Source organism: Toxorhynchites rutilus, chromosome 2 (genome assembly GCF_029784135.1).
Source record: "Toxorhynchites rutilus septentrionalis strain SRP chromosome 2, ASM2978413v1, whole genome shotgun sequence".
In the NCBI taxonomy this organism is placed as follows: domain Eukaryota; kingdom Metazoa; phylum Arthropoda; class Insecta; order Diptera; family Culicidae; genus Toxorhynchites; species Toxorhynchites rutilus.
In genome coordinates, this window is record NC_073745.1 from 60,698,955 (window position 1) to 60,726,756 (window position 27,802).

Here is a 27,802-nt window from a genome sequence, read left to right on the forward strand (position 1 = left end):
AGTTTCTGGAGCATAATGTTGTTCCGGATGATTGGAGACAAGTACGAGTTATAGCTATTCAAAAACCCGGAAAACCCGCGTCCGACTTCAATTCGTACCGCCCAATAGCAATGCTGTCTTGTATACGGAAATTGTTGGAGAAAATGATCTTGTTTCGCCTTGATCGTTGGGTTGAAACGAATGCCTTACTCTCAGATACACAATATGGGTTCCGCAGGGGCAAGGGGACGAATGATTGTCTTGCGTTGCTTTCATCAGAAATTCAAATGGCTTACGCCGAAAAAAAACAAATGGCTTCAGTATTCTTGGACATAAAGGGGGCCTTTGATTCTGTTTCAATAGAGGTTTTGTCAGACAAATTACACTCTCGGGGTCTGCCGCCTCTATTGAATAATATGTTATATAACTTGCTTTGTGAGAAACATTTGAACTTTTCTCACGGAGATTCGGCAGTAAGTCGGTTCTCTTACATGGGCCTCCCCCAGGGCTCATGTTTAAGCCCCCTTTTGTACAACTTCTATGTAAGCGACATCGACAATTGCCTTACACAAAATTGCAGCCTAAGACAACTTGCAGATGATGGAGTGGTGTCTGTCGTAGGATCAAACGAATCCGACCTGCAAGGACCCTTACAAGATACTTTGAACAATTTTTCAACCTGGGCCATTGGGCTAGGGATCGAATTCTCCACGGAGAAAACAGAGATGGTGGTTTTTTCTAGGAAGCATAGACCAGCAAAACCAAAGCTTCAACTTTTGGGTAAACCGATCACTCATGCTATGTCATTCAAGTATCTTGGGGTCTGGTTCGACTCCAAATGTACTTGGGGGGTCCATATTAGGTATCTGAGTAAAAAATGTCAACAAAGAATAAACTTTCTCCGTACAATTACCGGCACCTGGTGGGGAGCCCATCCCGAAGATCTTATAATGTTGTATCGAACAACTATTCTCTCAGTGATGGAGTATGGCAGTTTCTGTTTTCAATCAGCTGCCAAAACACACCTCATTAAACTCGAGCGAATTCAGTATCTTTGTCTCCGTATTGCGTTGGGATGTATGCCCTCAACGCATACCATGAGTCTCGAGGTTTTGGCAGGCCTACTCCCACTAAAAGATCGCTTCAATTTATTATCTCTTCGGTTCCTCATCCGGTGTAAGGTTATGAACCCATTGGTGATCGGGAATTTTGAGCAGCTGATCGAGCTAAATTTTCACTCCGGATTCATGAGTTCATATCATGAATTCATCTCCATGCAGGTTGATCCTTCTTCGTATATTCCCAACCGTGTTTGTTTTCCTGACTACATCAATTCCTCTGTGCATTTTGATCTGTCCATGAAACAGGATATCCATGGATATTCAGATTATCAACGATCGAGGATCGCTCCAACGATCTTCGATTCAAAGTATGGGGGTATCAATTGTGATAATATGTACTTTACTGATGGGTCCTCTATGAATGAGTCCACAGGATTTGGAGTGTTCAACGAAATTTTTAGCACCTCCCACAGTCTTCAGAATCCTTGCTCAGTGTATATTGCTGAATTGGCAGCGATATACTGGGCGCTGGACAGCGTCGCCTCACGACCTGTTGAACACTATTACATTGTAACGGATAGTCTTAGCTCTGTCGAAGCTATCCGTTCAGTGAGGCCGGAAAAGCACTCGCCGTACTTCCTTGAGAGAATACGAGAAATTTTGAGTGCTTTATCCAGACGCTGTTATGTCATTACCTTTGTCTGGGTCCCTTCACATTGCTCAATTCCGGGTAATGAGAGGGCTGACTCATTAGCAAAGGTAGGTGCGATTGAAGGCGACATTTACCAGCGTCAAATCGCCTTCAATGAATTTTTTTCTTTAGTCCGTAAAAATACCATCGCTAACTGGCAACGCAAATGGAACGAAGATGAATTGGGCCGGTGGTTTCACTCGATTATCCCTAAGGTTAGCCTCAAACCGTGGTTCAAAAGTCTGGACTTGAGTCGGGACTTTATTCGCACCTTCTCCCGACTCATGTCCAATCACTGTTCGTTAGATGCGCTTCTCTTTCGTTTCAATCTTTCCAGCAACAATCTCTGCGTCTGTGGTCAAGGTTATCACGACATCGAGCATGTTGTTTGGTCGTGCGAGATGTATCTTGTCGCCAGATCGAATTTAGAAAACTCCCTTCGGGCCCGAGGAAGACAGCCCAATGTGCCGGTGAGAGATGTGTTGGCTCGGTTAGACCTTGATTACATGACCCAAATATATGTTTTCCTTAAAGCTATCGATCTTCGTGTGTGATTGTACCTATGTCCTTATACCCTCCTTTTCATCCATTGCGAGCGATTGGCCCCCTTGGTATAAACAGTAAAATAAGTTAAAATGTAAATATACAATAGATTTAAGAATCGAGTGTGATCATCAACATTGTAACAATTCCCTTATATCCCATCCCTTTCCTGAAAGATGTCACCCTCTAAACTCGAGTAAACCGCGAGTAATCGGTTTTCCACCTTACTAACCATAGTGTTAGGAAAATTATTTATGTATAGTTTTAAAACATATACTTAAGAATTCGGCTCCTTTAAACTAATGTAACTGAGCCTGTAAAAATAAACGATTTATATAAAAAAAATAAAGAAGTCAGGTGTTGAAGAACAAATTGTAGAGCGGTTAGAGAACTTTAATCTGGTTGATAGAAACAATCAATTGTGAATTTTCGGGATAAAATTAATAATCTATCTATATATATAAAAATGGAGTGATGTCTGTCTGATTCTTATAGACTCGGAAACTACTGAACCGATCGACATGAAAATTGGTATGTAGGGGTTTTTGGGGCCGGGGAAGGTTTTCGTGATATTTTGAGACCCCTCCCCCCTCTCTAAGGGGGGGGCTGCCATACAAATGAAACACAAATTTCTGCATTACTCGAGAATTAATCAAGTAAATGGACGGGACGTAGTTTGCCGGGTTAGCTAGTAACACTTAAAAATAACTTTCTTTAAAGTATTTCAATTCCAAAATGTTATTTAAATCCACTAATTTAGATGTCACATAACTATATCCTGTACCATTTTTTCTCATATTTATACGGCAGCAACAGAATCGTCTTACGAAATGTACTTTTTAAGGTAGAGCCTGTTTGAGGCAAATAGTGTCCGAAACAAAAAAAGTTCTGTAACTCTGTCTTTGTTGAAGTTTTCATTGTTTTCCAAATTTTCATCAGATATGATCGTCTATTGCTATCTGGGAGATTCTGGATAATTTTTCGCTGTGTTCTCAGTTTAATGGGATGAAAATAAAATTTCTCTTTTATATTCAAAAAAACCAAAAAAAATATGTATGAAAAACGAATGAAATTTGTTTTTTTGGTCTCGATTATATACAGGAATCGATTATAAGAAATCCGAGACTGTATATAATCGAGGTCGCCTCGTACCATTGCGAAACCAATCGTATGCGTAACAGCGCAATACATTCTTGTTTTGCTGCGGCGAACCGTCAGTGTCTGCTTTGTTACAGTGCGCATCGGACGCCAAAATTGTTTGCTCACGAACTTGCAAAAAAAAAAAAACAAGAGGAAGAGAAATGAACGCTCATACGACGGGTGCTAGTTTTTCCACACTAATCATCCCTGACTGTTTACAATGTCGTTTTCTTGAATAGTAACTTTGTGGAATTGTCATCGAGAAGATTTTCGGTTGTTCGCGTTCATTCAGGGTTTTTCACGACGCACGCTGCTTACAGGGTGCATTCACAAAATGCGAAGATTGTGTTTTCCCTGAGTAGCTATCCTCTTGTTTTAATATCTTTTATGTTTGTAAGCTCAACCAAAGACATTTAATCTGTCTTTAGACACACAATTGAATCTGATTTCACGCCCATGGAAATTGTAACCAAACGACTGTTACGTGTGATAATTGCACCATGTTCTACACTTCTAAATCCAGTTTTTGATCCGCGGAAATACGAAATACTTTTAAATTTTGCCTCGGCCAGGCTTCATTCAATATTCTCTTAAGGAAAGAACTGAATTGTTGAATGTTTGTTGAGTTTTTGCATTCACAGGTTTACTGAAAATAATTAGTAATGTTCGCTGGTAGAATCGAGCAAATAAACGAAATATTTGTTTGAAAACTTCACTCCTTTTTTCTCTCTCTCTATATATTAAAGGAATGTAAATTAGAATAATTATATTCTGAAAACTCGCCTACTTTATCGAAAATTGAAGCTTTTGTGTGCCATGAAATCATCGAATGTCGTTGTTTGATTAAATGATTTTATAATTCTCGAGCTATCCATATATACGTATACGGGGATCTGTATAAATGATGAGGGTACCCTCAGAACGCGACGGCCTGTGACGAAAGTATTTCTATGGTGTTCTTCCCTTCCTCACCACCGCCATCATGAATTGGAGAAAAAAAAACGAAAATCTAAACTAAAATGGCCATCCCGAAAAGAAGTTGAATTTTTTCACCCTACCTAATGCCATAAACTCAGCGATTCACAAGTTTAAAAATCCAAACTAAATCCTCTTCAGCGCACCCTTCCCATATTTAGGAATGCAACGAACCGCAACCAAATCACCCCTCTTCAGCAGGGGTGAATATAGAAAAATACGATGAAATAATGGTGCTGCTGCTGTTGGCTTGAGCACGGGTCCTTACGTACCATTCACCGCTGCCGCCGCCGCTTCTCGGGCCTGCAATTTGTAACGGAAAGTCACGTGCCCCAAGTTTCACGCGCTGCTGCCACTTCTGCGCAACGAAGCGAAAACTCTACCAAACACATTACCTATCCTCTTCGCTGGTGCGCACAAAGTAAGTGTGGAGAATCCTGATGGGAAATAAGCTGTTATTATTCGGAACTTCCTCGTCCCTCAGACCATACCACCACCAATCGAACCTTGGAACGTCGTAGTTGTAATGAGAGGTTGAAAGGAGGGCGCGTGCCTAGAATAGCCACTCGAGCGGTGTGTTTTCTTCTTCTGGTGCGGTGCGGTGGAACGATTTGACCTCCGAAATAAATTAAGGGATGCATCGCTTTGGAGTCGATTTGGCGCGTACGCGTGCCTCACTTAACGGTGGCTTCACCCGGCGAATGGGGCTTCGGTTGTGCGATTCGAATCAAACTGGGTGTTGAAAATTTTGTTGTTGAAATTTTTGAAGAGAAATAAATCTACTGTTTACCCGGTAATGATCGAAATTTCGGGTCGAATATGTGTAATCGAATTACACTAGATTACGTTGGAAAGGTAAGCTTTCGTTATCTAAACAGTTTTTGTGCAGTTTTTTTCTTATTGCTTGCCAAAATTTTGTTTGAAAACAAGCCTAACATTGACACCAGCAGAGAGGAAATAAGTCATATTTGACAATTTTAATCCGATAAAGTCGAAAACGTAAGCCAGCCGATTGAATAGCCATACAGTATAGAGCAGTGGTGGCCAAACTTTTATTGCATTACGGACGACTAATTATTCGAATGTTAGGCTGCGGGCTACAATCGTTGACTGTATCAAGAAGTCATTAGGAAATGAATTGAATACTAGACAGTAAAACAAAGTTTGAACTAGGATTGAGCGATCTTGCATCGATATTCAGACGATCGATCTTTTCCTCTCCGATTTCCGATTTTTTGATTCGTTCTTTGTATTGCAAAAAATCGCGAAAATCGATCTTGATCGTTCGAGGATAGCGCTCATATAGGGATCACCATTTAACAAACGATTTCATCTTTCGGGAATATATCGATGGTATAAATTGGAAAAAAATCTAGATACTATCGCTTTATGCTCATCCATTTTTCGATGGATTTAGGAAATGGTTTCTAGTGCCCCCTTTTAGCTGAAGGTTTTTTAAATATACTCAAACTCATCGACATTTTTGGCATATTCTCACAAAATTTGCTTCGCACTCTAACGATTGATCTCATCAAAAACCACTTGATAGGCAGCAGTTTGTAAGCGTTTGTGTATGTTTGGTCATTACAATACAATTGGATACAAGTTATATCCAATCGACTTGGTTGACAGTGAAAATTGTGATGAAATTGGATGGTGACATCAGGTCCAGCTGAAGCGTTCTTTTCTAGAACTGAGACTACTACCAAGATTTCGACTAAATGCCAGACGTATGGCACGGCTTAATTTTATGATATTATTGTCAGTGGAGTTCTAGATGAATATCAGTTGTTGCATTTCTAATAATAATTTTCAATTAATTTATTTAATCAAATGATTCAATAACGGTACATGATAAATGCTCTGAAAAATACAATGTATCCGGGCTTTCAAGTTTTTTTTGTGACCTTCATGTTGAGAATTAAAATAAAATTCCTTTGATGTTTGAATAATGTGAAATGTTCACTCCATGTTTAAATAAAAAACTACACTTATATAGAATAAGTGAATAAATTAGAAAAAAAGCATTCAAATTTCAAAGATCGATCCAGCAAAGATCGATTCTCTGGTAACGATTCAATCAATGAATTGATGCCTACGCCATTTAGACAATCGATCCGGCAAGATTGATCTTTTTCTGAAGATTGGAAAAGCCTAATCCTGGTTTGTGCCCTCCTGTACTTGCGCGCAAAATCATAACTCACATACTCATGCACATTGTCTTAGGCTCTGCGTGTCTCTGTAATTTTGCTATTGTTTTTTGCTGATGCTATTTTTCGGTATTATTTGTATTTATTTAATGCAAAAAAGATACAGTGATTTACCTCTGATGGGTCATACCGAGGCAACACTCAGTGTCGCATTAGAGGCAATTGTGACCTGTAATTCGACTTATCAACAAACACAATACAATGTGAAAAATAAGTTAGAACAGGAAAAAAATTGAAAATCTAACAAATAATCACTACAAAAGTGTGCAAAATACATAATCTAGTACAATGGTTGAAAACGCCCCCAAAAATTTATCATATGGTAGAAACTTGCACAAAGGAGGTTTACAAAAACGTCCAATTAGAGAATCATATCAAAATATCCAATTATTCATGTCGCATTACAGATATGTCCAATTAGCTAGATGTTCAATTAGAGGCGAATCACTTTTTCTAATTAAATGAAAATTATTGATTCTCGGTCTGTGAGACCAATTAACCAATTAACTAGAAATATAAGAACTATATCTATCGAAAATGTTGGCCTCTATTATGTAAATTCGATCTAACGATCTAATCAAATCGAGTTGTCAAATGTTTCTTATAGCAAAGCATCAGGAATGTAACAAGCAAACCAAACAGCTCGAAAAATTATGCCGACAGCTTTCACCCGACTGTATCTATAATAGTGAAATGGAGTCAACAAGCAAAATTCTGTTCAACTAAAATTACATAATAGGTCCTAATATTTAATTTTAGAAATTTTTAATTTCTCATTCATCACTGTTGTTCTGCTCATGACTATGTTTCTTAAAAAAAATAATCTGCACATTCAATTCTTCATTAAAGCTCGCATACGCAGTCTTCAAAAGCGAAGTTTTGTTCGAAAATTTAGTTTTTATCGGTTTTCGAAACCTTATGCCGGATGTATCCAACATTTTCGATTGGTCATTTAACAAATGATCGAACAACTGGATGTGTTAATACTAAATTACTAAACATTTTGAAAGAAAATATAAAACCGGAACTTTGATGTTAGCTTAAACACTTTATAAAACGATCACGGCCAAAGGTGGAGGGATATTGGAGGTGACGCTATCCTAGACCAGCTGGCGGGCGCCTTGGAACACCTAGGCGGGCGACCGGTAGACCGCGGACCATCCGAATTGTATTTTCGCATTTATAAAATAAAAAAATAGAGTTTTTTTTTCGATTTGCAACTTTTTTCCGATACATTTTAACAGCCTGTGAATACCAACCAAATGAAGTAAACAAAAATGGTAAAAGAGTTTTTTGGTGCGAAAATATATTATTTTCTGTAATTGTTCGGTTTCAGGTTCGTCAAAGCTGATCTGAGGGTAGGAATGACTTGATAATCATTGATAGTATGTAAATAGTGGAATGTACCATCAACGACAGTGGTACACGCATCCCATAAATCTCATTAATTATGTGCTGCGAAAAACCGTTAACTTTCGATAGACACATTCAGACAAATTCTCGACGGTGCCAACATACCCCGCAAAACTGAGTATAATGCCCGGGAATCTTGGGCGGCCTCCATATTTTTCCCACCGATACCCTCTAGCTAGCTAAATGGAGGAGGGTAAAGCCGTTAACTTGGTTGACTGAGGGTGTTTCGTCGTATCGTTGAACTGCGTCTCACACAAACACACACACACACACATTGTTGATACCTAAGCAGACAACGACTTACGACCTGCAGATGCGGGGTACCCTCATCGGAAACCGAACAACAACTATAAACAGCAGCAGCAGCAAAGAACGCATCCACAAATCAGCTCATCATCCTCGGCCAGCCGTTGAACCTGGCTTCCAACGTATTTTTCTGGTTTTCATTTTCATCCACTAGATTACACCTTCAACGACGAGTGTTTTTTTTGCGTCTTCGTTGTTTTTTTTTATTGGAACTTTGGTATAACCAAAAAGGGGTGAATTTAGTCGCATATATTAGAGAGAGGGCTATTTTTTTTGGAGTGACAGTTGGTGGTGCACTCTTCGCTGGTCACGATTTTTGGGCTGCATGAGTTGGGCTATTTATTGATGGATTGATTTCATAATTTTTCACATTTATTTATTGATACAAAAAAAAATTGAGATAGAGACATTATGAAGCTACCTTTAGAATGGTTGAATGTTAAATTTTGCGTGTTTATTCCACCCGAAAAACAATTACTATTTTTGCTTCATAGAAATGGAACATGGAGACCAATGTTGTTTACGTCGAATTGCGTGGCAAGGTTGCCACATTTGCTCAACTCGATTGGACTTGAGCTTGAACAGAATGCAAAATTGTGCTTTTTCCATTCAACAGAATACAACCAACAATATGTGGGGATGATGAATGTATGTGTATGTGGGGACGAATACGATCGAACTTCATTTTGTGTTTGAACACACGCGCAATGTCATGACAATGCATTGCGCTTTGGCCTGGCTCTAACTAAAGCTGTGTCGGCGTTGCTCATGATAGTGTCTCGCAAGTGAATGTATTATTCCTCGCACCGCTTTTGTTGATTGTGTAGTAAGAACTGCAGTCGTTCAATCTCTACTTTCGCGTATATATCGACCATAAATTGTTGGCACAGCTTACGATATCTTGAATTGGCGTTTCTTGACCATGTCAAATCACCATATGATAAACATAAAAATCCTTCGAGCGCGCCCTCTGTTTGTTTCGTCGCATGTTCATAAATATTAAATCAAAATGAGAAATGATGTTCATAATGAATTAAGTATCTGTGACGGGGTCTCGTTGGTCTAATGTTTATGCAAGAGATTTTTCGTTAAAGAAACCCTTCTGACTTGCACTGTAGTCACGCGTATTCTTGAGCTTGACACTCCAGAATACATTCAAGGCGTATTGTTCGTCATAGAAATCTCAACTATTTACTAATAAAAATGACGCAAGTAGTACTACGTTGAGAGGGCAAACCTTGGGAACGTTAGTGCCATTTGAAGAAGAACATAGCGAGGGTCGTATGAACGGTGTGTGTCAACGATGAATTCCAGATTATTGTTTTTTCTTCGCATTAAATTTCTCGTGTCACCGTGCTATCATGATTCCAGCAGCGCTTGTGCTTTGGATCTACACACGTGCTCTCCAGCTGATGTTTTATCAGGGTTGATGGCAATAGCGTGATTGTCATTTTGTAATCCGAGCAAATGTAATTTTAAGAATTTCTCATTGTGCTCATTCAAAAAGGCGTCCAGCTCGTCGGAGATGCTCCCTGCTTTAGATGAATTGATGTTACTTTTGTATTTGTAGATGGATGTTCAATGAAGCGGGCGTTACGCCATCAGTCATTGAACAACTTAAATAAATTCGTTCTGTTGAAAAAACGAACAACGGTTAAATTATTAGAATATTTTTGACGCAAAAATAATAAAATCGCAATTAAAAATAGGGAATTGGGATCAACATTTAAGGTTATATGTATGGTATGAAGTCAAATTTTTGAAAAAAATATCCAGATCTTTTTTTCTGTATAGAGCCACCCTATTCGGTATTAAATGTATGGTTATCGGTATCCTACCGGTATCATATATAGTTTACAACCTATTCTCATACCTACCAAGTATTTTTAGTATAATTTCATCATTTTATTCCTCTTATTCGTCTAATTTTTGTATTTAGATCTTTCAGTTTTATAGTAGTCTCTATTTTTGTCCGTCCAAATTTTATTTTAATTATAATAATTGTGACGATTAGAAACACTATTATGGTTGTCAAACTAAATGATACGATGTGAAATTTAAAATGAAGGCTCTCTGTTTTAAGTTTAATATAATTTAGTTTCTCTCTTTCAATTTCTTTTTCATTGATTATTTTGTTATAGGTTGTGTTTTTGTTCGATTGTATTATTTTAAATTGATATTGTGCCTCGTGTACGATAAATGTCTTGTTTTCAATACACATTTCTTCTGTTATTTTCAGTATTTTAGGTGGAAAAATTGTAATTTGACCTTGAATGGTTGTAATGTTTGTAGGTTTTCTTATAATAATCAATGTGTCAGTATAAATATTTTCATTGATTTCTTCGTCCTCAGTACATTTAGGGGCTAGTAAATATTGGTTACATTCATATTTTTCCTCTGGTGTACAACTATTCCATAGTGTACCATTTTTGTCAATCAATCTGTACTCTCTTTTCATATTTTCGATAGGTAAAATTCTATAAAGTTGAATTTTATTTATTTCCCTTGGAACTTTGTATATAAAGAGCATATTTCTGTTGTTAGAAGTAATTTTGACTGTTCCAAAGTGAATTATCTCTGAGATTGATAAATTACTCTTATTTTCTATTTTCAATAATTCATTTTTTGTAAATATGTCTGGATATATTATTTCTTGTTTTGCGAATGAAATTGCTTGTGTTATATAAACTAATTCCTGTATCAAATATTCCAGATTGTGGCTCAGCTTGAGATAAAAATATATCATGTTTTTTTCTTGTATAACTTCATCTATTTGTGTCTGTAAGCCATTTATTCTTATCGTCAATTGATCGTTGATTATAACTTGTTTATTTTCTTCTGTTATTATGTTGTTCATTGTATTATTGATGATTCTTAGGTCATTGGCATCAGGTGAACCTGATAGCCATTTCCAAACTTGTCCTAAAATTTCCCATCTTTTGAATCTTGGGGTGTATATTTTGAAAAATAAATCTTTTAATTTTGAAAGTTTATCCTGTAGTTCATAACTAAATGTTGAATTAATACCTCGTGTCATTGTTACGTATTCGTATTCACCGATTACATGTTTTATTTGTGTAATGTTGATTTGATGGATTAGAATAACTTCACCATTTGAGACGATACATTCCTTTTCTTCATAAAGTAGATACGCCTTATCCTTGACGTCGATTATTTCTATTCCTAGGATGGCGGTTATTAGGAATATCCACGTGAGTTTCACTGAAAAGATTTTGAATTTATTAGTCGTTTATGGATTTTACGGTTATTCGTATCAACTATATATGAGGGGTGATTTTCCTTTACATAATTAATCCTGTATCTGGGTTTATTTTTGTCTATATCGTTTGTTTTTTCCCATATTTCTTGTCCTTGATCTAAATTTGGATATTCTTCTAATACTTTCTTGTACTGCTCTTGTAGTTTTTCTAAGTCCTCTTTTGTCATGTTATTGAACCATAACTCGATCGGTTTATGTCCGGTGACTTTATGAATCGTGTGATTGTATTTTCGATAAGCTTGTGCAATTTCCATTTTACTTGGTTTATTTTCTTTCTTTGTACAGCGTAGAATCTCCCTTACTGTAGAGTGGACTCTCTCTATTTGGCCGTTGGTTTCACTTCTATGCACTGGTGTTGTTGTATGATTAATTCCAAGCTCTCTGAATAGAAGTTGAACTTTTTGTGTTAAGAATGATGATTCGTTGTCTGTCATGATATGTTCAGCTTGAGGAAACTCATTTAACATTTCTATGAAAGCTTCTTCAACATCCTGTGTGTTACGTGTGTTTAGAAATCTGAATGTAACATATTTTGTCAATTTATCAATTACATTCATTATAATGTTGTTGTCAATGAAGACTAAATCAGCATGTAAATGTGTTCCTTTCATTGGTACTGGTGTATTTGTAAGTTTCTCCTGTATTGGATTACGATCATATTTTTGTAGTACACATATTTTACATGTTTTTACATATTTTTCAAATAGTGTCCTCATTTTTGGGTAGTAATAGTGCTCGAGTGCCTGTTGAACATTTTCTCTTGCATTGCGATGAGCGTAATCGTGGATTTCTTTAATTTTTTTCAATTGGTCCTCTTCATCAAATATTTCTTTTACTTCCATTGGTGCGTAGTATATTTTTGTTTTGCTATTAGAGAGATGTTCCTTGTAAGTTTCTTGTAATAATCCAATAATTCTCGTAGGTGCTTTGATTCCAGTTTTTATTCTGTCTTGTATGATCATTAAAAATTCTTCCTGTATTTGTTTATCTGTTTTTCCTTCAAAATTCACATAGATGCGTGTTCTGCCATCTTGTGTTGTATACGTAGCTTTTTCACCCTCAATATACACGATTTGTAATTTGTAGACATTAATAGGAGCAGTAGAACTTGGAAAAAAATATTCGTCTGAGTCTTCTGCGCTATGAGCAATCATTGTATTAACAGAAACTCTACTCAATGCATCTGCGACTTTGTTAGTATTGCCTGGTTTGTATTTTGTTTCTATCTTATATGTTTCAATTGTCGATTTCCATCTTCTTAACTTACTGTTATCATTATTTTGTGATATTATATAAGTTAATGGTTGATGGTCAGTGAAAACAATTATTTTTTGACCATAAATATAATTCCTTAAATTTTTCAAACTCCATTTTATTGCTAATAACTCCTTCTCTATTGTGGAATAATTTTGTTCACTAGAGCTCAATGTTCTACTGATAAATGTTATGGGCTTTTCGCCTTGCTCTGTTTTTTGTGAAAGTACAGCGCCTATAGCAATGTTGCTCGCGTCTGTCGTTAATAAGAATTCTTTCGTATAGTCTGGATATTCTAATGTAGCGTCGTTAGAGATAGCGTTTTTAATTGTTTCGATAGCTTGTCTAGCTTCATGGGTGAGATCTATTCTTGTGTTATTATCTCTTCTGTTGTCAATACCTTTCAAGTAATTGGTTAGTGGTTTGCAAATATGTGCATATCTGTGGATGAATTTTCTGTAATATCCACTAAATCCTAAAAATGCTCTGAGTTCCTTAATTGTCTTTGGTTCGGGATACTCATTTAATGCTTGTAGTTTCTTTGGGTCCGGTCTAATTCCGTCAGTAGAAATAATGTGTCCTAGGAAATTTACTTCTTTCTGTAAAAATCGAGATTTGTCAATTTGAATAGTAACTTTGTGCTCAACCAAAGTTTGGAATATTTTACGTATATTTTGTATATGTTCCTCCAATGTTTTTTCCATATATGATGATATCGTCAATATATGCAAAGCATATTCTATTCAGATGTTCCCCCAATATTTGGTTGATTGCGTGTTGAAAGATCGCCGGCGCATTCTTCTATATTATTTATTAGCTGGTTTCTGTTTCCATAATTCACATGTCGTGATCGTGTTGAACGATCGATTTCCATCGGCTCCCCTCTCGGATAATTTCTTAGCTCTCGATCACGCTGAAGTTGTTGCTGGAACTGTTGGTTCTCATGTTGCTGTTGTTGGAATGGTTGGACTTCTCGTTGTTGTTGTAATTGTTTTTTTTTTTTTTTTATCTTCGCTTATTTTTCGTCGGCCTATTTCCGCCACTTTAGTGCCAATCACCGACATCAGGGAAGCGACTCCACCTGTTCCTACCTATCAGACTCAACAACTCATGAGCCGGGCCAACTTCTTTTACTTCCCCTCCGAAGGAAGACGTAACCAGAGATTTTTCGCCTCAGAAAATCCCAACGACGCCAGCTGGGATTGAACCCAGACCGATCGGATTGTGAGGCTGTTACGCTAACCACACAACCACTGGCGCCGTCTTGTTGTAATTGTTGTAAATCTCGCAGTTGATGTGGTTGAAATTCTCGTTGTTCAAAACCTCGTTGTTGTCTTTGAAATGGTTGAAATTCTCGTTGTTCAAAACCTCGTTGTCTTTGAAATGGTTGAAATTCTCGTTGCTCAAAACTTCGTTGTTGTCTTTGAAATGGTTGAAATTCTCGTAGCTCAAAACTGTGTTGTTGTCTTTGAAATGGTTGAAATTCTCGTTGCTCAAAACTTCGTTGTTGTCTTTGAAACGGTTGGAAATCTCGTTGGTGTTGTCGTTGTTGGTATAAAGTACCTTGTTGTTGATACTGAAATCTTTGATCTTGTCTTTGTTGTTGAAAATTGTTATTCGGTTGGTTGGATGATCTTCTTTGATAATTTCTTGCTGGTACTTGTGGAACGTTCGTAATTTCGTTCTTCAATCTTGTGTTAGCTTCCATTGTAATTACATGATGATATGCTTCTTCAAGTGTCTTTGGGTCATACCCAGTAATAAATAATCCATTTATGCCATTTAATCCACGAAGATATGCCGATACAGCTTGCATTTTGTATTGTTCAATTAATGGCTTTGCATTTTGATTGCCGTATTTCAGAATTGTAGAAGATATAAGTTGGTTTAGTCGAGTCGTAATGTATTCATAAAATTCGTGATTACTTTTTCCATGTTGCTCCGCTGTAATAATCTCATATAATAAATGCTCAATTTTCTTTTTTTCCCCGAACGCCTCAATAAGTAACTTCTCCATTAGTGAGAAATTTGCTTCGTAATTATTTTTTGCAAGCACTTCCTGTGCAGGTCCAATAATTTTGGATTCTAGTCCAAGCAGAAATGTGTAATAATGACCCTGTTTTTGTTGAGTATCCGAATCCGTTGCAAAAAAAAATTGGTTGATCCTCCTCGCTTTATTCAGCCAATGGTTAAGGAGATTCGGGTTTCCATCGTAGTCGTTTATAGTTTTTAGAAGAGCCAACGGATCCTCGTGCGACACCTGAGCAATGTGCCCCGTCGTGGGGTTTCTAATTTCGAATGGCGCGAAATTAGCTTCCGGCGTTGGGTTAACTTGGTTATTTAGTTGTGTCACTTGTTGTGCTAGGACACTGATTGCTGCGTTCAAACTTTCAAGTGATGGTGGTGTCGACATTTCTTTCTTTTTGAACTTACTTGTTCCTCTCAGAGTGATGTCGTTGTCGCTTTCGCTGGCTTGCTACTAACGAGACCTTCACCCGGCTTCCGATTGGGATTAGAACAATGCAGTATTTTTTTAATTGCACTGTATCTGGATTGCAGTACCTCCAGATTGCACTTAAATTTTCACACTTTCACTTTCGGGCGCCAATTATCTAGTATTCAAACCAGACTTCATGAGTGACCGTTTTCAACTGATTTTATTGTTCAATTTATTTCTTCGCGCACCCATGGTTAGCGATCGTTGCTTATCTTAGTAAGCTAAACAAAAGATAGCATGCTAACGCGGATTCCGCATTTGTTATTGTTACTGATCGTATTTCGATCTCGGTCTGACCGTTCTACCGTAGGGTGGCGTTATATTGATATTCGGTACATTATAATTTGTAAATACAAATCTAAAGATGTATGTGTGTGATATACAGTGTAGGGATTCATATGTATGTGTAATCTATAGGTGTGTGTGTGTGTGTGTTCTAACTATAGCAAACTTAAATTGGAAAGTTTTTGCAGTTGAGTTATTAACTAAATAAAAAGTTGATGAACAGAAAACGATCAAGTCACTTACACCCCTTGCATTCTGAGCCCCTCAATTATGATCTAACGTGTCTATTGATTGATATGTAAGTTAACGACGAAACTGCAAACCCAACTTGGAAACAAACGCCAACCGCCCCAAGCGTGTATCTCGCTTCATCAGCAGCATCAAACCTCCCACGAATAAACATCCCGTCAGCAACGCGGCTAGCCAGCCAGCCAGCCGTTCAACTATCAACGAATAACGCACAATCAGATATTCCGTCAACAAGGTGTCATATTCCGCCAGCTACCCAACTATCGATGGAATGCGCAGCGAGACCGTTGTATGCTTAGTTTAGTAAACAGGATTAGGGAAGTTATAAAAAGGCTTCAACAATTTGAATAAAGAGCATTATAGTAGTAAACGTCGAGGAACGTAGTCGAGTAGTGTTTTTTTAAAAATCCCAAAAGGCCATCGAAGGTCTTGAGTTGTATATTTTCGCAAGTACTTGTCAGAGCAATTGTTGTACGGACAACTTTCTGAAACAGATTTTACTGCAAGTCGCAAGTCTATTGCAAATTGTTTTATTGAAGCTAAATACCACAATTTTGAATATTCAGAATATTTCTCATTAATTCTGGTTTTCGATTACTAGCATGAATTATGAAAATTAATATTTAGAATCAGTTACATTATAGAAGGCGCTCTACCATATATTTTCCCATTTCCCAGTTCAATCAAGTTCGTACACTGCTGATCTCAGTCACTCTCAGGTACTGATTATCGCGGCAAAGTCAAATAGACAAGTAGGAGTGAAAACCCCTCCTCTTTGGCCTCACCAATTGGCTCGAATCTGCACCTTCCACATATGTACGACTGCGAACGGATCAAATGAACACTTCTCTCGTTCTCCGATTCGAGACAATTGTTCGCTCTCTCTCTCTCTCTCCTATGTACCAACTTTCGTTTCCCTTTTACCAGCTTTATTCCGCTCTCCACACCTGAACACTAACACATGCTCACAGGGCAGCAACAGCAGATCGACGTGAAAGCATACGACAGACCCAGCATAAAGCAAGCGCACCGCTCTCTGTATGTTTCGTTTTCCTTGCTGCCCACCTCCTCCTCCTCATTGCGATGGGACGCAGTTGGAGTTCTTCCCCTATGCTCTTTATGCTCTACAAGGTGGTGCACTCGGTCGGTTTTCACCTTATGTTCTCTTTTTCTCTTGCGGGCGCGCGCGCTCGAGTCGAATCTCCCCGTAGAAATCCGTGTAGATTTCTCGGTCGCAGCCGCGCGGCAGACCCTTGCTGGAGACGATCGACGTCACCATTGGGATCAGTCAGGTGCGAGGCACCCAATCGAGCGGACGCTTTTTTCCCATTTCCCAGTAGCTCTTCGCTTACGCAAAACTAGTTGACATAGCAGGGCAAACACGCGCTAGAAGTTCGGGTTCAATCCGTTTGCTAGGAAGAGGGTGGATTAGGAGGTCCTTCGTGGAGAGTGGACAATAATCCGACAATTTCCCCTGTTTTTCGACTGATTTTGTCCCGAGTGTCAGAGTGTCAGTGGTCAGTGTGAGATGATGATACGCGGTTGCAGTGAACCGATCGCGAAAAGGGTGTGAATTGGATATGTTTATCTAGTGATGAACGAAAGAATTTGAAGGATTAGGAAAAAGTTTGACTCGGGATTGGTGAAGTGAGTTGGAGATTCAAAGTTGTGATTTTGAGAGTGAGCATTTGAGGTGAAGAAGACTGAGGATTAATTCCATTGCGTCGTTGCTAGAACCGGAAAAGGGACACCCGCAGCAGTTGATCGCGTGACGAGCCAGACAACCGTCGTGTCGGAACGCAGACAGTTGACCGTCTCAAAGGTGAGGGGATTAATTAGACAGTCATCCGGGAGGGCACCAACAACTGTAGCCGGGGCCGAATTATGATGGCACCAAAATTACTTCCTCGATGGTTTAGCCCAAATCGATCGCGAGACCTCGCCGACACCTGGCTTCGAAAGGAATCTCCGAAAAACACCTGCCCTGTTTAGCATAAGAAGAAAAATAACGAATAAAAAAACTGACAGAGTGAAGGAAGAGACCGGGACAGAGAGGTGGAGGAGAGCAAAAGATGCAACGCGACCCGGCGTTTGCCGGATCTCTGTTTTTATTTTTATTTTTTTTTGGTCGCACTGCTTTTGATTGCTTTCTTTCGTTTCATCGATATATATTTTTTTGTTTTTGCGGCCGGCTCGATTTTTTATTCCTCTCGGTCGGGGATCGATCGGTTCGAGTCGAGACAGGATTGCAAGATTGCAGCAGTCGCACGCAGCAGCATGCGCGTCAAGATTGGCAGCGCACGAACCGGTGGCGGCGGCGGCGTCGGCTGCACCGCATTGTGTGAATGCAGTTTATTTCGCCTGTGGAAGTGGCGAATAATTGAGTGAAGAGATTTCTTTCCACTCCCGCTCCCCGCACCGGTGGTAATGTTGATTGGGGTGGGGGAAACTGTTGTGAGAAGGACTGAAGAGGGGGCCGGCTCGTGAGGCGTTTTGTGGTGAATGGAACTGTCGTGTGCGATGACAGGGAAATGCAGCAGACGACCGGTTGTCTGGTCGGGACAGGATATTTTTTTTCGAACTGAGGTTTAAGAGATTGATACCCCCGATAAGCTCCGTTTTGCGTTGATATGTTCTGTCAAGTCGGGGGGACATGTTGCCTGAAAATAAGACGAGATGATGCTCGGGTGATAAATTGCAATGCGAGCGCGAGCTTGACATGGGGAGATTAATTACCGCCTGGGGACTTGAATCTCTGTTCAACCGGAGAATAGTTTATCTCGTGATTGTAAGTAATTCGACTTTTTGCTGTGATCATTTTTAAGTTTCGCTCGTTTTGCGTTTGCACAAATCTTTAAAATGATTGAATAAATCATTTTCAAATTAAAAATTGTACAGATATCACTGTTTTATTTGCTACGCGTGATTCAATGAGACGAGAACCGTCTATGTAAAAAATTTGATAGTTCAAATTATTCCTTTTTTTCATTCTGGGGAGCGAGTTAATTTCTTATCTGCTGTCTCTGATGTGTACCTAGAATGTACTGATTGAACTAAGGTTTATCATTTACAGTACTGCAATACTAGTATAGAAGAAATTTAATCTGTTTTAAGAAAACCATACACTTCTTAATAGTGTTGACGAGCAACACTGTCATAATTGACATGTTTGGTCAAATGAGTCTCAAACTTTACTAACGGATATTTAACAAAGTGATAAGCAAGTGACACATTTTATGCGAAAGAAGACTTTAAAGGCCTCACTGAAAATATTTTTAATCCTGAAAAAAATTGAGAAGCGTTTTTTGTTGAAATAGAATTGGGCGTTGGAGGAGAGGTTTCAAATAAATTAAGGAGTCATATGCAGGTGAAAATTTGAACTGAGGGGAATCGATCGTATTTCTGATGTTCTCTTACACAATATTGAGTGGAATTTGTTGACTGTGAAAAGCGAGCTTCAGTTAGAATTACAGGGGAACTTTGATCTAACGTACCCTTCATACATTTTCAAAGTGCAAAAGAATATTTTTTTGATTATTTTTTTTTCTGAAGAAACACTAAATTATCTGTATTTTGATACTAAAACATGTTTTGTTCCTTCAACCAATCCCGAAATACAACTAGTTTTGTGATTCCAGATTCCAAATGAATCAATCTTTAATCAACAGTACGAAGGGAAACATCATGAGAAAGGCTGGTTCCGTCTTCTAGTTGAATTTATTCATTAACCTTACCCAAACAGCAACACAATAAAGTAATGTAAGCGACGTTTCTGAGTTCTTTATTATGCTCCGATATAACGTACAATTTTGAAAGCGAAATGTACGTTATATCGGAGTTACCCTATTATTGGATGAAAAAGTGACAAATCTTTTCCGAATTTAGTTCAACCGTTTAAGGTGGAAACAGAATGCCGCGTTGTGCGTTGCTTCTCATCAGCTGTCATTGCTTGCGTTTTGTACTAAAACATTTGCCCGACGCAGTCTGTTGATTTGCAGTCACAATCTAGCATTCGCGTCACCACTTTTAATGTAAACAAAAACAAAATAAAATTCGTATGAAAATCTTGTTCTTGTAGTGTCCACGGATCAGTTGAATGTTTTTCAAAACAACACATTGCCATATCCGCGCTGGCGGCATTGAACTTCGTTCACTAGTTTAAGGGAGCGTGAAAGAATAGCTGATTTTCAGTCGGAATGAACACCGTTTTCAAAATTAAAATTAAGAATGTAAATTAGCTTTTCCATATCAAACTAGTATTCCATTTAAACGAAAAACATTTTTGTTTGCAGGTGGTGAAAAAGTCTCATACGAAAATTGTTTATGAAGATGAAAATTTCAGCAACAATGTTGGAATTGTTTAGCCAGATGGTTGAATGAAAGTCAGAAACACGTGTTTCAAGTAATCAAATAACATGATGTGAAAATTTTCATTCAAATTTTAGAATTTAAAAACCGGCTTCGTGTCTTCTAATCTGATAGAGATTACACTAACGAGTTTGGGACCCAAATTATGGCCCTAATTTGAAGTTGCCACCAGACGTCGACACCATGCCACTGCCATCGATAATTCGGCGCAAGCAGTTTAGAACAAATGCTAGCGTTTAGTACAACGATGCTAATGACGCAACGCATTATTGTGTTTGACTAAATGGAAACACACATATTTAAAATGAAGTGTCAAAGCACAATTGTCGCAATGCGACGCATAGCGCGGCATTGTGGTCCCACCTTTAGTCTGATTATAAACCTACTTCAACTTTAGGCTGCCAAATATACCATAACCATAAATTTCGGGTGATTCAGTTGCTGAATAGTTCATACATCCACTTCCTTTTTTCTGTTGGATTTGTTTCTAAGCTTCAATTCTATAATCCGATAGATTTTCCAGGTATCCCGCAGCTAAATCCATGAAACTACTTTCCGAATTATAGCTTGAAATCTTTTTTTTCCACAAACAAGAAATCTTCACCTACGACCCATGATGATGCTTGAGTGATGGGTTGACAAAATTGAAGAGTTGAATAGGCTCATACAAGATTAAAATACCTAACATTCATTAGAGTGAGAAATCTAGCGTTCAATAATTCGTCGAACATTTGAAACATTTTCCCCTCATATCTCACACTTCGAAGGTTATATAGCGTGAAGAAAATAAAAAATCCAGAATGGGCTTCGCTATTGTTGTTTTAGTTCAATTTATCGAAGAAATAGCTCACATTTATCTTAATAGGGTATTCTGGTCTCAGAAGCCTACATTTCAGGTGATTTTCCGTGCCGTAGAAAAAATTAATAAAAATATAAATTTACTATCTGTTTCTTAACATTTATTTAAAAAAAAAAAAATCGAATTATAATGAGGTGAAGTGGGATACGAGAAAGACATGATTTCGACCATTGTAGCCTTCTGAAACAAACAAAAGATGTTCGGCCACTTTTTTATCTTCACGAACTTTTAAAAATTAGTAATTTTGAAGTAACAGTCGTCTAATTTTTTTCAGTCAATCATTTTATTAGAACTTGAGATATTGTGTTAACCATGTCAAATAATAAGTAAACAAATAGATTCGATAAAATCGCGTTTAAAAAATGCGGAATACTGGCATTTTATTAATCGATCCCTGAGTTATGCTTTGAGCCTTCTATGGCCTTAAAATTAATGTTTTATGAAATTAATCCTGCTAAACAGGTTGTTCTAGCTGCTTTCTAAGCTCACCATTCAAAGAGAGTTTTTCGGAGCTGTACAGTAAATGTACGCGCTTCAGAACCAATCGGGATGGTTCACTTTCAAAATTGATATTTGACTTTCATTCAAAATGGTATTGTAATGGAACGACCAAAGTTATAACACGGTTTAATTAGAATTCAAGAGTTCTTTATTTACTAGTAGGCTGTCATGGTTTAGCCGAAGATTATTTTCATTTACACCAACTCGACGGATTAGATGGGCAGCTCATGTGTTGAGGATCTTCACCTCAACAATGATTACGATAATAGCCTTCGCAACTCTCTACAACATTCGAATTTCAAAGGAACTTCTAGGCTCATATTCTCAATAGTCTAGACTTATGAAAATGTGAAATACTTTTTTTTTCGATTTTCTAGACCAGAATACTTCCTTAGTAGACGAAATTCATGCCAACTCGACAGACCATTGGTAGCACCATATCAAATAGCAGTGAAACGATGCAGGTGTAAAGACATTGGTCGTTCAATAAACTTTGCATACTCAAAATATTCGAAAAAGAATTAGACCACTTTTTGAAGAAGGTTAAAAATTTTTTTTCTTAATTTTTTACAAAAATTAATGACTCAATAACTATAATTGCTATAAAATTCTGGTCAAAAGATGAAATATAGGAAATTGTTTAAATTTTCATAAAAAATACCATAATTTTTGAAGAAAAATTACGCTGAAAATAAAATTATTTGAAAAATTTAAATTCATTTCTCTCAAAAAACTTTTTTTTTAATTTAAAAAAAAATATGTGAATAGCCCTCACAATTTCCAACAAGTCACCCATACATTGGAAGATGGGCACTTTTACAGGGAGAAAGTTTTTCTAACAACAACGTTTCTATTTTTTCTTCGAAAAAATTACTTCTAATCCTAATATAGTTTAAAGTCAAGATAGCGAAATAGCGTAATGAATAATATTTTAGATCTCATTGAAATACAAATTTTTGTCGAATATATCAACTTTCTATATTTTTTAGTTTTTGGAATATATGGCTTTTTTCTATGGAGACTCTTGAAAAAAGTAATGTTTTACTCGTAACATTTTGTGTGCAAATTCTCGCGTTTGACATGTTATTGACATGTTTTTAAATTAAAAAAAAAAAATAAATCAAAACATGTAAATCGCGATTATTTACACATAAACATGTTACGAGTTGAACATTAGGATTATTTTTCAAAAGAAAACATGGAACAGTTGTTGGTGGAAAAATCTTTCCCTATAAAAGTGACTTGTTGGAAATTGTAAGATTTACATTTTTTTTTTGAGAATTAAAAACAAACGTTTTTGAGAACAATGAATTTTGACTTTTAAAATTTTTTTTTTCAGTGTGGTTTTTCTTTAGATTTCTTCACATTCCATCTTTTGACCAGAATTTTGTAAATTTGATAGTTTTTCAGTAATTTATTAAATGTAAAAAATGAAGAAAAAATAATTGGTCCTTTTCAAAAAGAAGTCTAATTGTTTTTCGAATATTTCAAGTATGTAAAGTTACTCAAATGACCAATCAATTTACACCCACAACGTTTCACTGCTATCTGAGATGGTGCTGTCAACTCTTGAGACGAGTTAGCATGAAATCCGTCAGAAATAAAAAAAAATCATATCATTTAATTTCCAAAAACAATTTATTAGACTGAATTGCTAAGCTGATTAGTAAACTTTATAAATCGAATACTTCTTGTCAATTGTAACACTGACCTTAAATCTGTACATTCTCTGCTCATTTTTTCCTATTTTTTTTTATGTTTTCCTATTTTTGTGTCGAAACTGAATTTGATCGGAGAAATACATTTTTCAGTAGCCCATGACTCGGATATTCAAAAACCGATTCGGAAATACAGATCGGACTCGATTATATATGATTTGATTATATACAGTTTGAAAAGAAACTTTTTTTTTCATATTTCAAATCTGTATTATTTTAAGAAAAATTGTAATATTTTTTCAATATCGGAGAGAATCTAAATGAATTAATTTTTTTTTTATGTGAGAAAGATGTTTTCTGACTTTGGTGGGATGAATCAATTCGAAAAAATATATGTATAAACATAAAAACAAACTTTTTTTTGGCTCAATTATATACAGGATTCGATTATAAACAGTGGAAAGAAATCGGACACTGTATATAATCGAGTCCGGCCTGTATTTTGATTTGTCGAATGGTGAAAACATATCAGTATAAGGAGAGCATGTATTTTTTTCTTCAGATATTGCAGTCTTTTTGAATCGTAATTAAATCGATTAAGCGAACTCTACTTTGAATCTGATAAGACAGAGTAATATAAAATTTTATGACATTGCACTATGGTCCAGGAGGTGCATTTAAGTGGAAATTAGCATCTAGAGCTCGACAGTGATTCTCTAGACAAAAACTGTCTTCGACAAAGTTGTTACATATAATAGAGCGCTCATTTTTATGTTATCAAAAATAGAGTGACCAATATTTTCGATGAAATGAAAAATCTAACTTTCTTATCTTTATAGATAGAGGTAAACATAGTTCGACAATATTGTAGCTCTAGTTATTTTAAGTAACTTTGTGGAACAATATTTCTTTCTATCTCTTCAAATAACCGATATAACGCTTACACGGTTACGCTTCATCCTTTGGCTCAGCATTTGGCTTTTCAGGCACTTTCTGGCACTCAAAACACATATATCTTGGCATTTTTCTCGTAATAATTGTATAACGTCTTCTATATTTCGTCCACCGAAAACAAAAACAAATATGTGTCTTCTTTGAACCTCCATGTTGAGTGGCTATAAGACTGAACTGAAGTGATGCTGCTTTAAAGTTTACGCTTACTATTTATATGCATTTAAAAATTGCAACTTGTTCATTTATATGCAAAAACTCATAATTTCAAATTTAATTTACTCAAATACAAAAAATAACACTCTTTTGAAAGTTTTACCTTATGTAGAGTCAAATGTGCTCTTTAAAATGCTATCAATAATTTTTTATTATGTTTGCCCCAAAAAGAACGACAAGCAAATGAAAAGGTCGTGTTTTCGGGGAAAAAACATCAATAACTTTGAGTAGCATTAAGATACATACAAGTTATGCACCGTAAAATGCGTGGATTTGAAAGCTCTAAAGATCATTCAAAGACAGTTTTGATGTAGAATTTTACATATAAAAGTTAGAGCAAAAAAATCTTTTTTTTTCATGGTAACCCTAACTCAACCTAGAGAAAAAGCGTTATATCGGTTATTTGGAGAGATAGAAAGAAATATTGTTTCACAAAGTTACTTAAAATAACCAGAGCTACAATATTGTCGAACTATGTTTACCTCTATCTATAAAGATAAGAAAGTTAGATTTTTCATTTCATCGTAAATTTTGGTCACCCTATTTTTGATAACATAAAAATGAGCTCTCTATTATATGTAACAACTTTGTCGAAGACAGTTTTTGTCTAGAGAATTACTGTCGAGCTCTAGATGCTAATTTCCACTTAAATGCACCTCCTGGACCATAGTGCATTGATCTCTACTTTATTGTCAACTGTATAAAGAGACAAAAATGTGTGCTTTTTTATAATAAGGATTGGAACGTTCCTCGATATCCAAATGATGAAAAAAAAAATTAAAATATTGACATTACTGATTGTAACTCTTCAGGCTGTCTTTGTGATGCGTGTGAAACGGACTTAAGGTAGGGGTAAGACGGGCAGGTAGTGTAATATGCGAAACGTAGAAGTTTATCGTTCGTGAGAGGAATCATTCTATTTTCTCCCTCACGTTGTTCGTCTATCCAGCAATTAACATGTAATTAGACAGGGAGAATAAAAAAGATTTTGAGTAAGATGCTCATTTTATCAATAATTTGTTACTGTCCGTTTCATTGTCATTAACAAATACATTTCGAATCCACCATCGCATCAATGTTAACTTACCTACCCAAGTGTAACTACCAGTGAATCAAGTGTTCAAATAAAACCATTCAAAATACTCAATATCGGAGCGGCGAAAACAACATCCGTCACCTATGATTTTCGTTCTTGGAATTGAAATATTAAATTGAAAAAGAAAACAGAGGAAGTTCGAAACAACGTTTTCTTGGAGGTTAGAGTCGTATTATAATAGGGAAGCATGTTATCATCGTGTTGTATCCAACGATTTCGCTATTCCAGAAATTACTGTCAATTATAAATTATTACAACTTAATCAATTCTCTCTGGATAGAGCAACTAATATTCCGGAAAAAAATTGCCAGGCACCCAAATATCCTCACATATACCCGATGAAGACACTCCGCGCCTTTCCACTCGCTTAAGCATACCCTTGCTCCCCGTCTGTTTCATGGGAATCGAAACGGTTTTCCACGCTTGACGGAACACTCTCCACTCACCCTCCCCTGGGGAGGGTGCTTTCCCAAGCGCACCGCGCGGCACGTTCCAGATATTATCGTCTAATTTGTTAATGGTTATCAATTATGGTGAGAATATGTTTGTTGTTCACATGTCTTGTGTTTACGCGAACTCATGTATGTTTACTCCCTGGCGGGAAGTGGGTGAAGTGCCGATGTGCATTCTATGGCAGGAAGTTTTCCGGAAGTTTGTATGGGAAGTACAGTGGATACTCGACACGCACCATTGGTTAGAGGTTTGTTCACTGAACAATCGACGCTGGGAACGGAATCTTAGATTCCCTTTAGTGATTCCACTTCAGTGTGACTTCGATGTACAACCGATTTGATAAACATATTCCTTAGAATCAAATTGATTTCGTTTGATGGCAGAAGAGAGGCCAATTTCCCGCCAAGGCTTCAGACAGAAAATCAATCCTCGTTTATGTAATTAAATGCACTTAGCAAATCCTCGGCCTTCCCACCAACATTGTCACCGGTAAGAGCGGCCACAAAACCAAAGCAAACCGGCATGTGACTCTTCGGATTTCCGACAAATCCTATTTGTCGAGGGGGGCGGTGGTGGCGCTGCCGTTTTCTGAGGACTATAATTATCACTGACACTCGTCGGTTGGGTCGGAACGATGAGGCGAACCAACAAAAGGGAACGGGTGTAAAATCAATAGTCATATGAGGAGGTTTTGTTTGCATAGGGAGCTGTCACTTCCACTTACTTTGAGGCTATGGGAGGGGATCCGATCGAAACAATATGAAATAATCACGGGCTGTGTTGTCAACGCTTGTGATTACAGGACGATGGGAAAAAGGGGTAATTAGAAGACTTTTGATGAGTGACAGCTACTTGTGTTTCAGGGAGATAAATAATCCAAGCTTGGGCGTAGAAATATTCTTTTTGGTATGATTTGTTGTTTTAGTTGGAATATCAATCCATTTGGTTCCAGCTCGAAAGTTGCAGTCAGACTTGTAAAATTTTATGGTTAGAATATTTTGTTTGGATTCGTGAAGCAGAACTTAAGCTCTCAGCGGTTTTCTGTTAATGAAACATGTGATTTTGATGGTAAATCATAACCGGTGAAAAATTTGTAGAAAATTCACAACAATGTTGTGCGAAAAGAAACTTGAGATAGGCGAATAAACCATGAACCATTAGCTACTCCAAACCCGATTTACACCCGAAAAATTTAAATTTATGAAATATTTATGCTAAAAATGAAACCAGACACGAGTGGAAATATTTTTCTAGCTCAAGAGCATGGATTTACGAATAACTGTGAACAGTAAAGATCACGATCTGTACAAATCGCGAGTAACGATGAATCTTGTCTCTCCTTTTCTAACAGAATTATATTCTGTTGGTAACTCATTGCTAGACTCAATCTAGAACAGATAAATGAGTTACGCTTTTCATTCGTTTTGTGCACAAATAGTAGCAGCAAATTTCTTGTTTGCGGAATTAAGGTTCGTGTTTCATTAGTGTGAAGCGAAAATGACGATGGAATCTGATGGATGGACACGCTATGAAAACAAAAATTATTATCGAAATAAAACTTTTCGGTATTAAACATGCATTCCATGTAACGAAGGAACATCTTATATTTCTATATAATATTGAACAATAAAGAGTTCTGCGATTGAACCCACAAACGTTCGCTTGGGATGTATTCATATAAAAAATCAATTTTGAGCGGGACGAAGTTCGCCGGGTCAGCTAGTTTCAAATAAAATTAAAGTTCGCAAACTAGAGGTTGTATAAAAAAAAATCTGAAAACAAGTAGTAGCATATATATATATATATATATAGGGCTT

General features: G+C 36.9%; 2 protein-coding genes across 2 annotated transcripts in view; one reads left to right on the forward strand and one right to left on the reverse strand.

Moving 5' to 3' along the window:
• Positions 1–13,749: 13,749 nt before the first annotated feature.
• Positions 13,750–15,265, reverse strand: LOC129765785 (probable serine/threonine-protein kinase clkA). Its single transcript, XM_055766214.1, has 3 exons — positions 14,909–15,265; positions 14,096–14,511; positions 13,750–13,801 (listed from the first exon to the last, which is right to left on the reverse strand). The coding sequence occupies exons 1-3, from the start codon at positions 15,263–15,265 to the stop codon at positions 13,750–13,752; spliced, it is 825 nt and encodes a 274-aa protein (XP_055622189.1).
• A 1,913-nt stretch (positions 15,266–17,178) lies between these two features.
• Positions 17,179–27,802, forward strand: part of LOC129768029 (zinc finger protein sens) — a 42,704-nt gene continuing 32,080 nt past the window's right edge. Inside the window, exon 1 of the mRNA XM_055769390.1 lies at positions 17,179–17,705. The gene's annotated coding sequence lies outside the window, so the exon portion shown is untranslated. The remainder of the gene's footprint in view (positions 17,706–27,802) is intronic.

Bases quoted from the DNA above. Each gene is read 5' to 3' on its own strand.
- LOC129765785 (XM_055766214.1), bottom strand. From the start codon at position 15,265: ATGTCGACACCACCATCACTTGAAAGTTTGAACGCAGCAATCAGTGTC. The intron at 14,512-14,908 runs GTGCTTGCAAAA...ACGTTCCACAAG, and splicing joins TTATTGGACCTGCACAGGAA to TACCAGCAAGAAATTATCAA. The intron at 13,802-14,095 runs GTTAGCGTAACA...TTCCAACAACAG, and splicing joins ACGGCGCCAGTGGTTGTGTG to CAACATGAGAACCAACAGTT.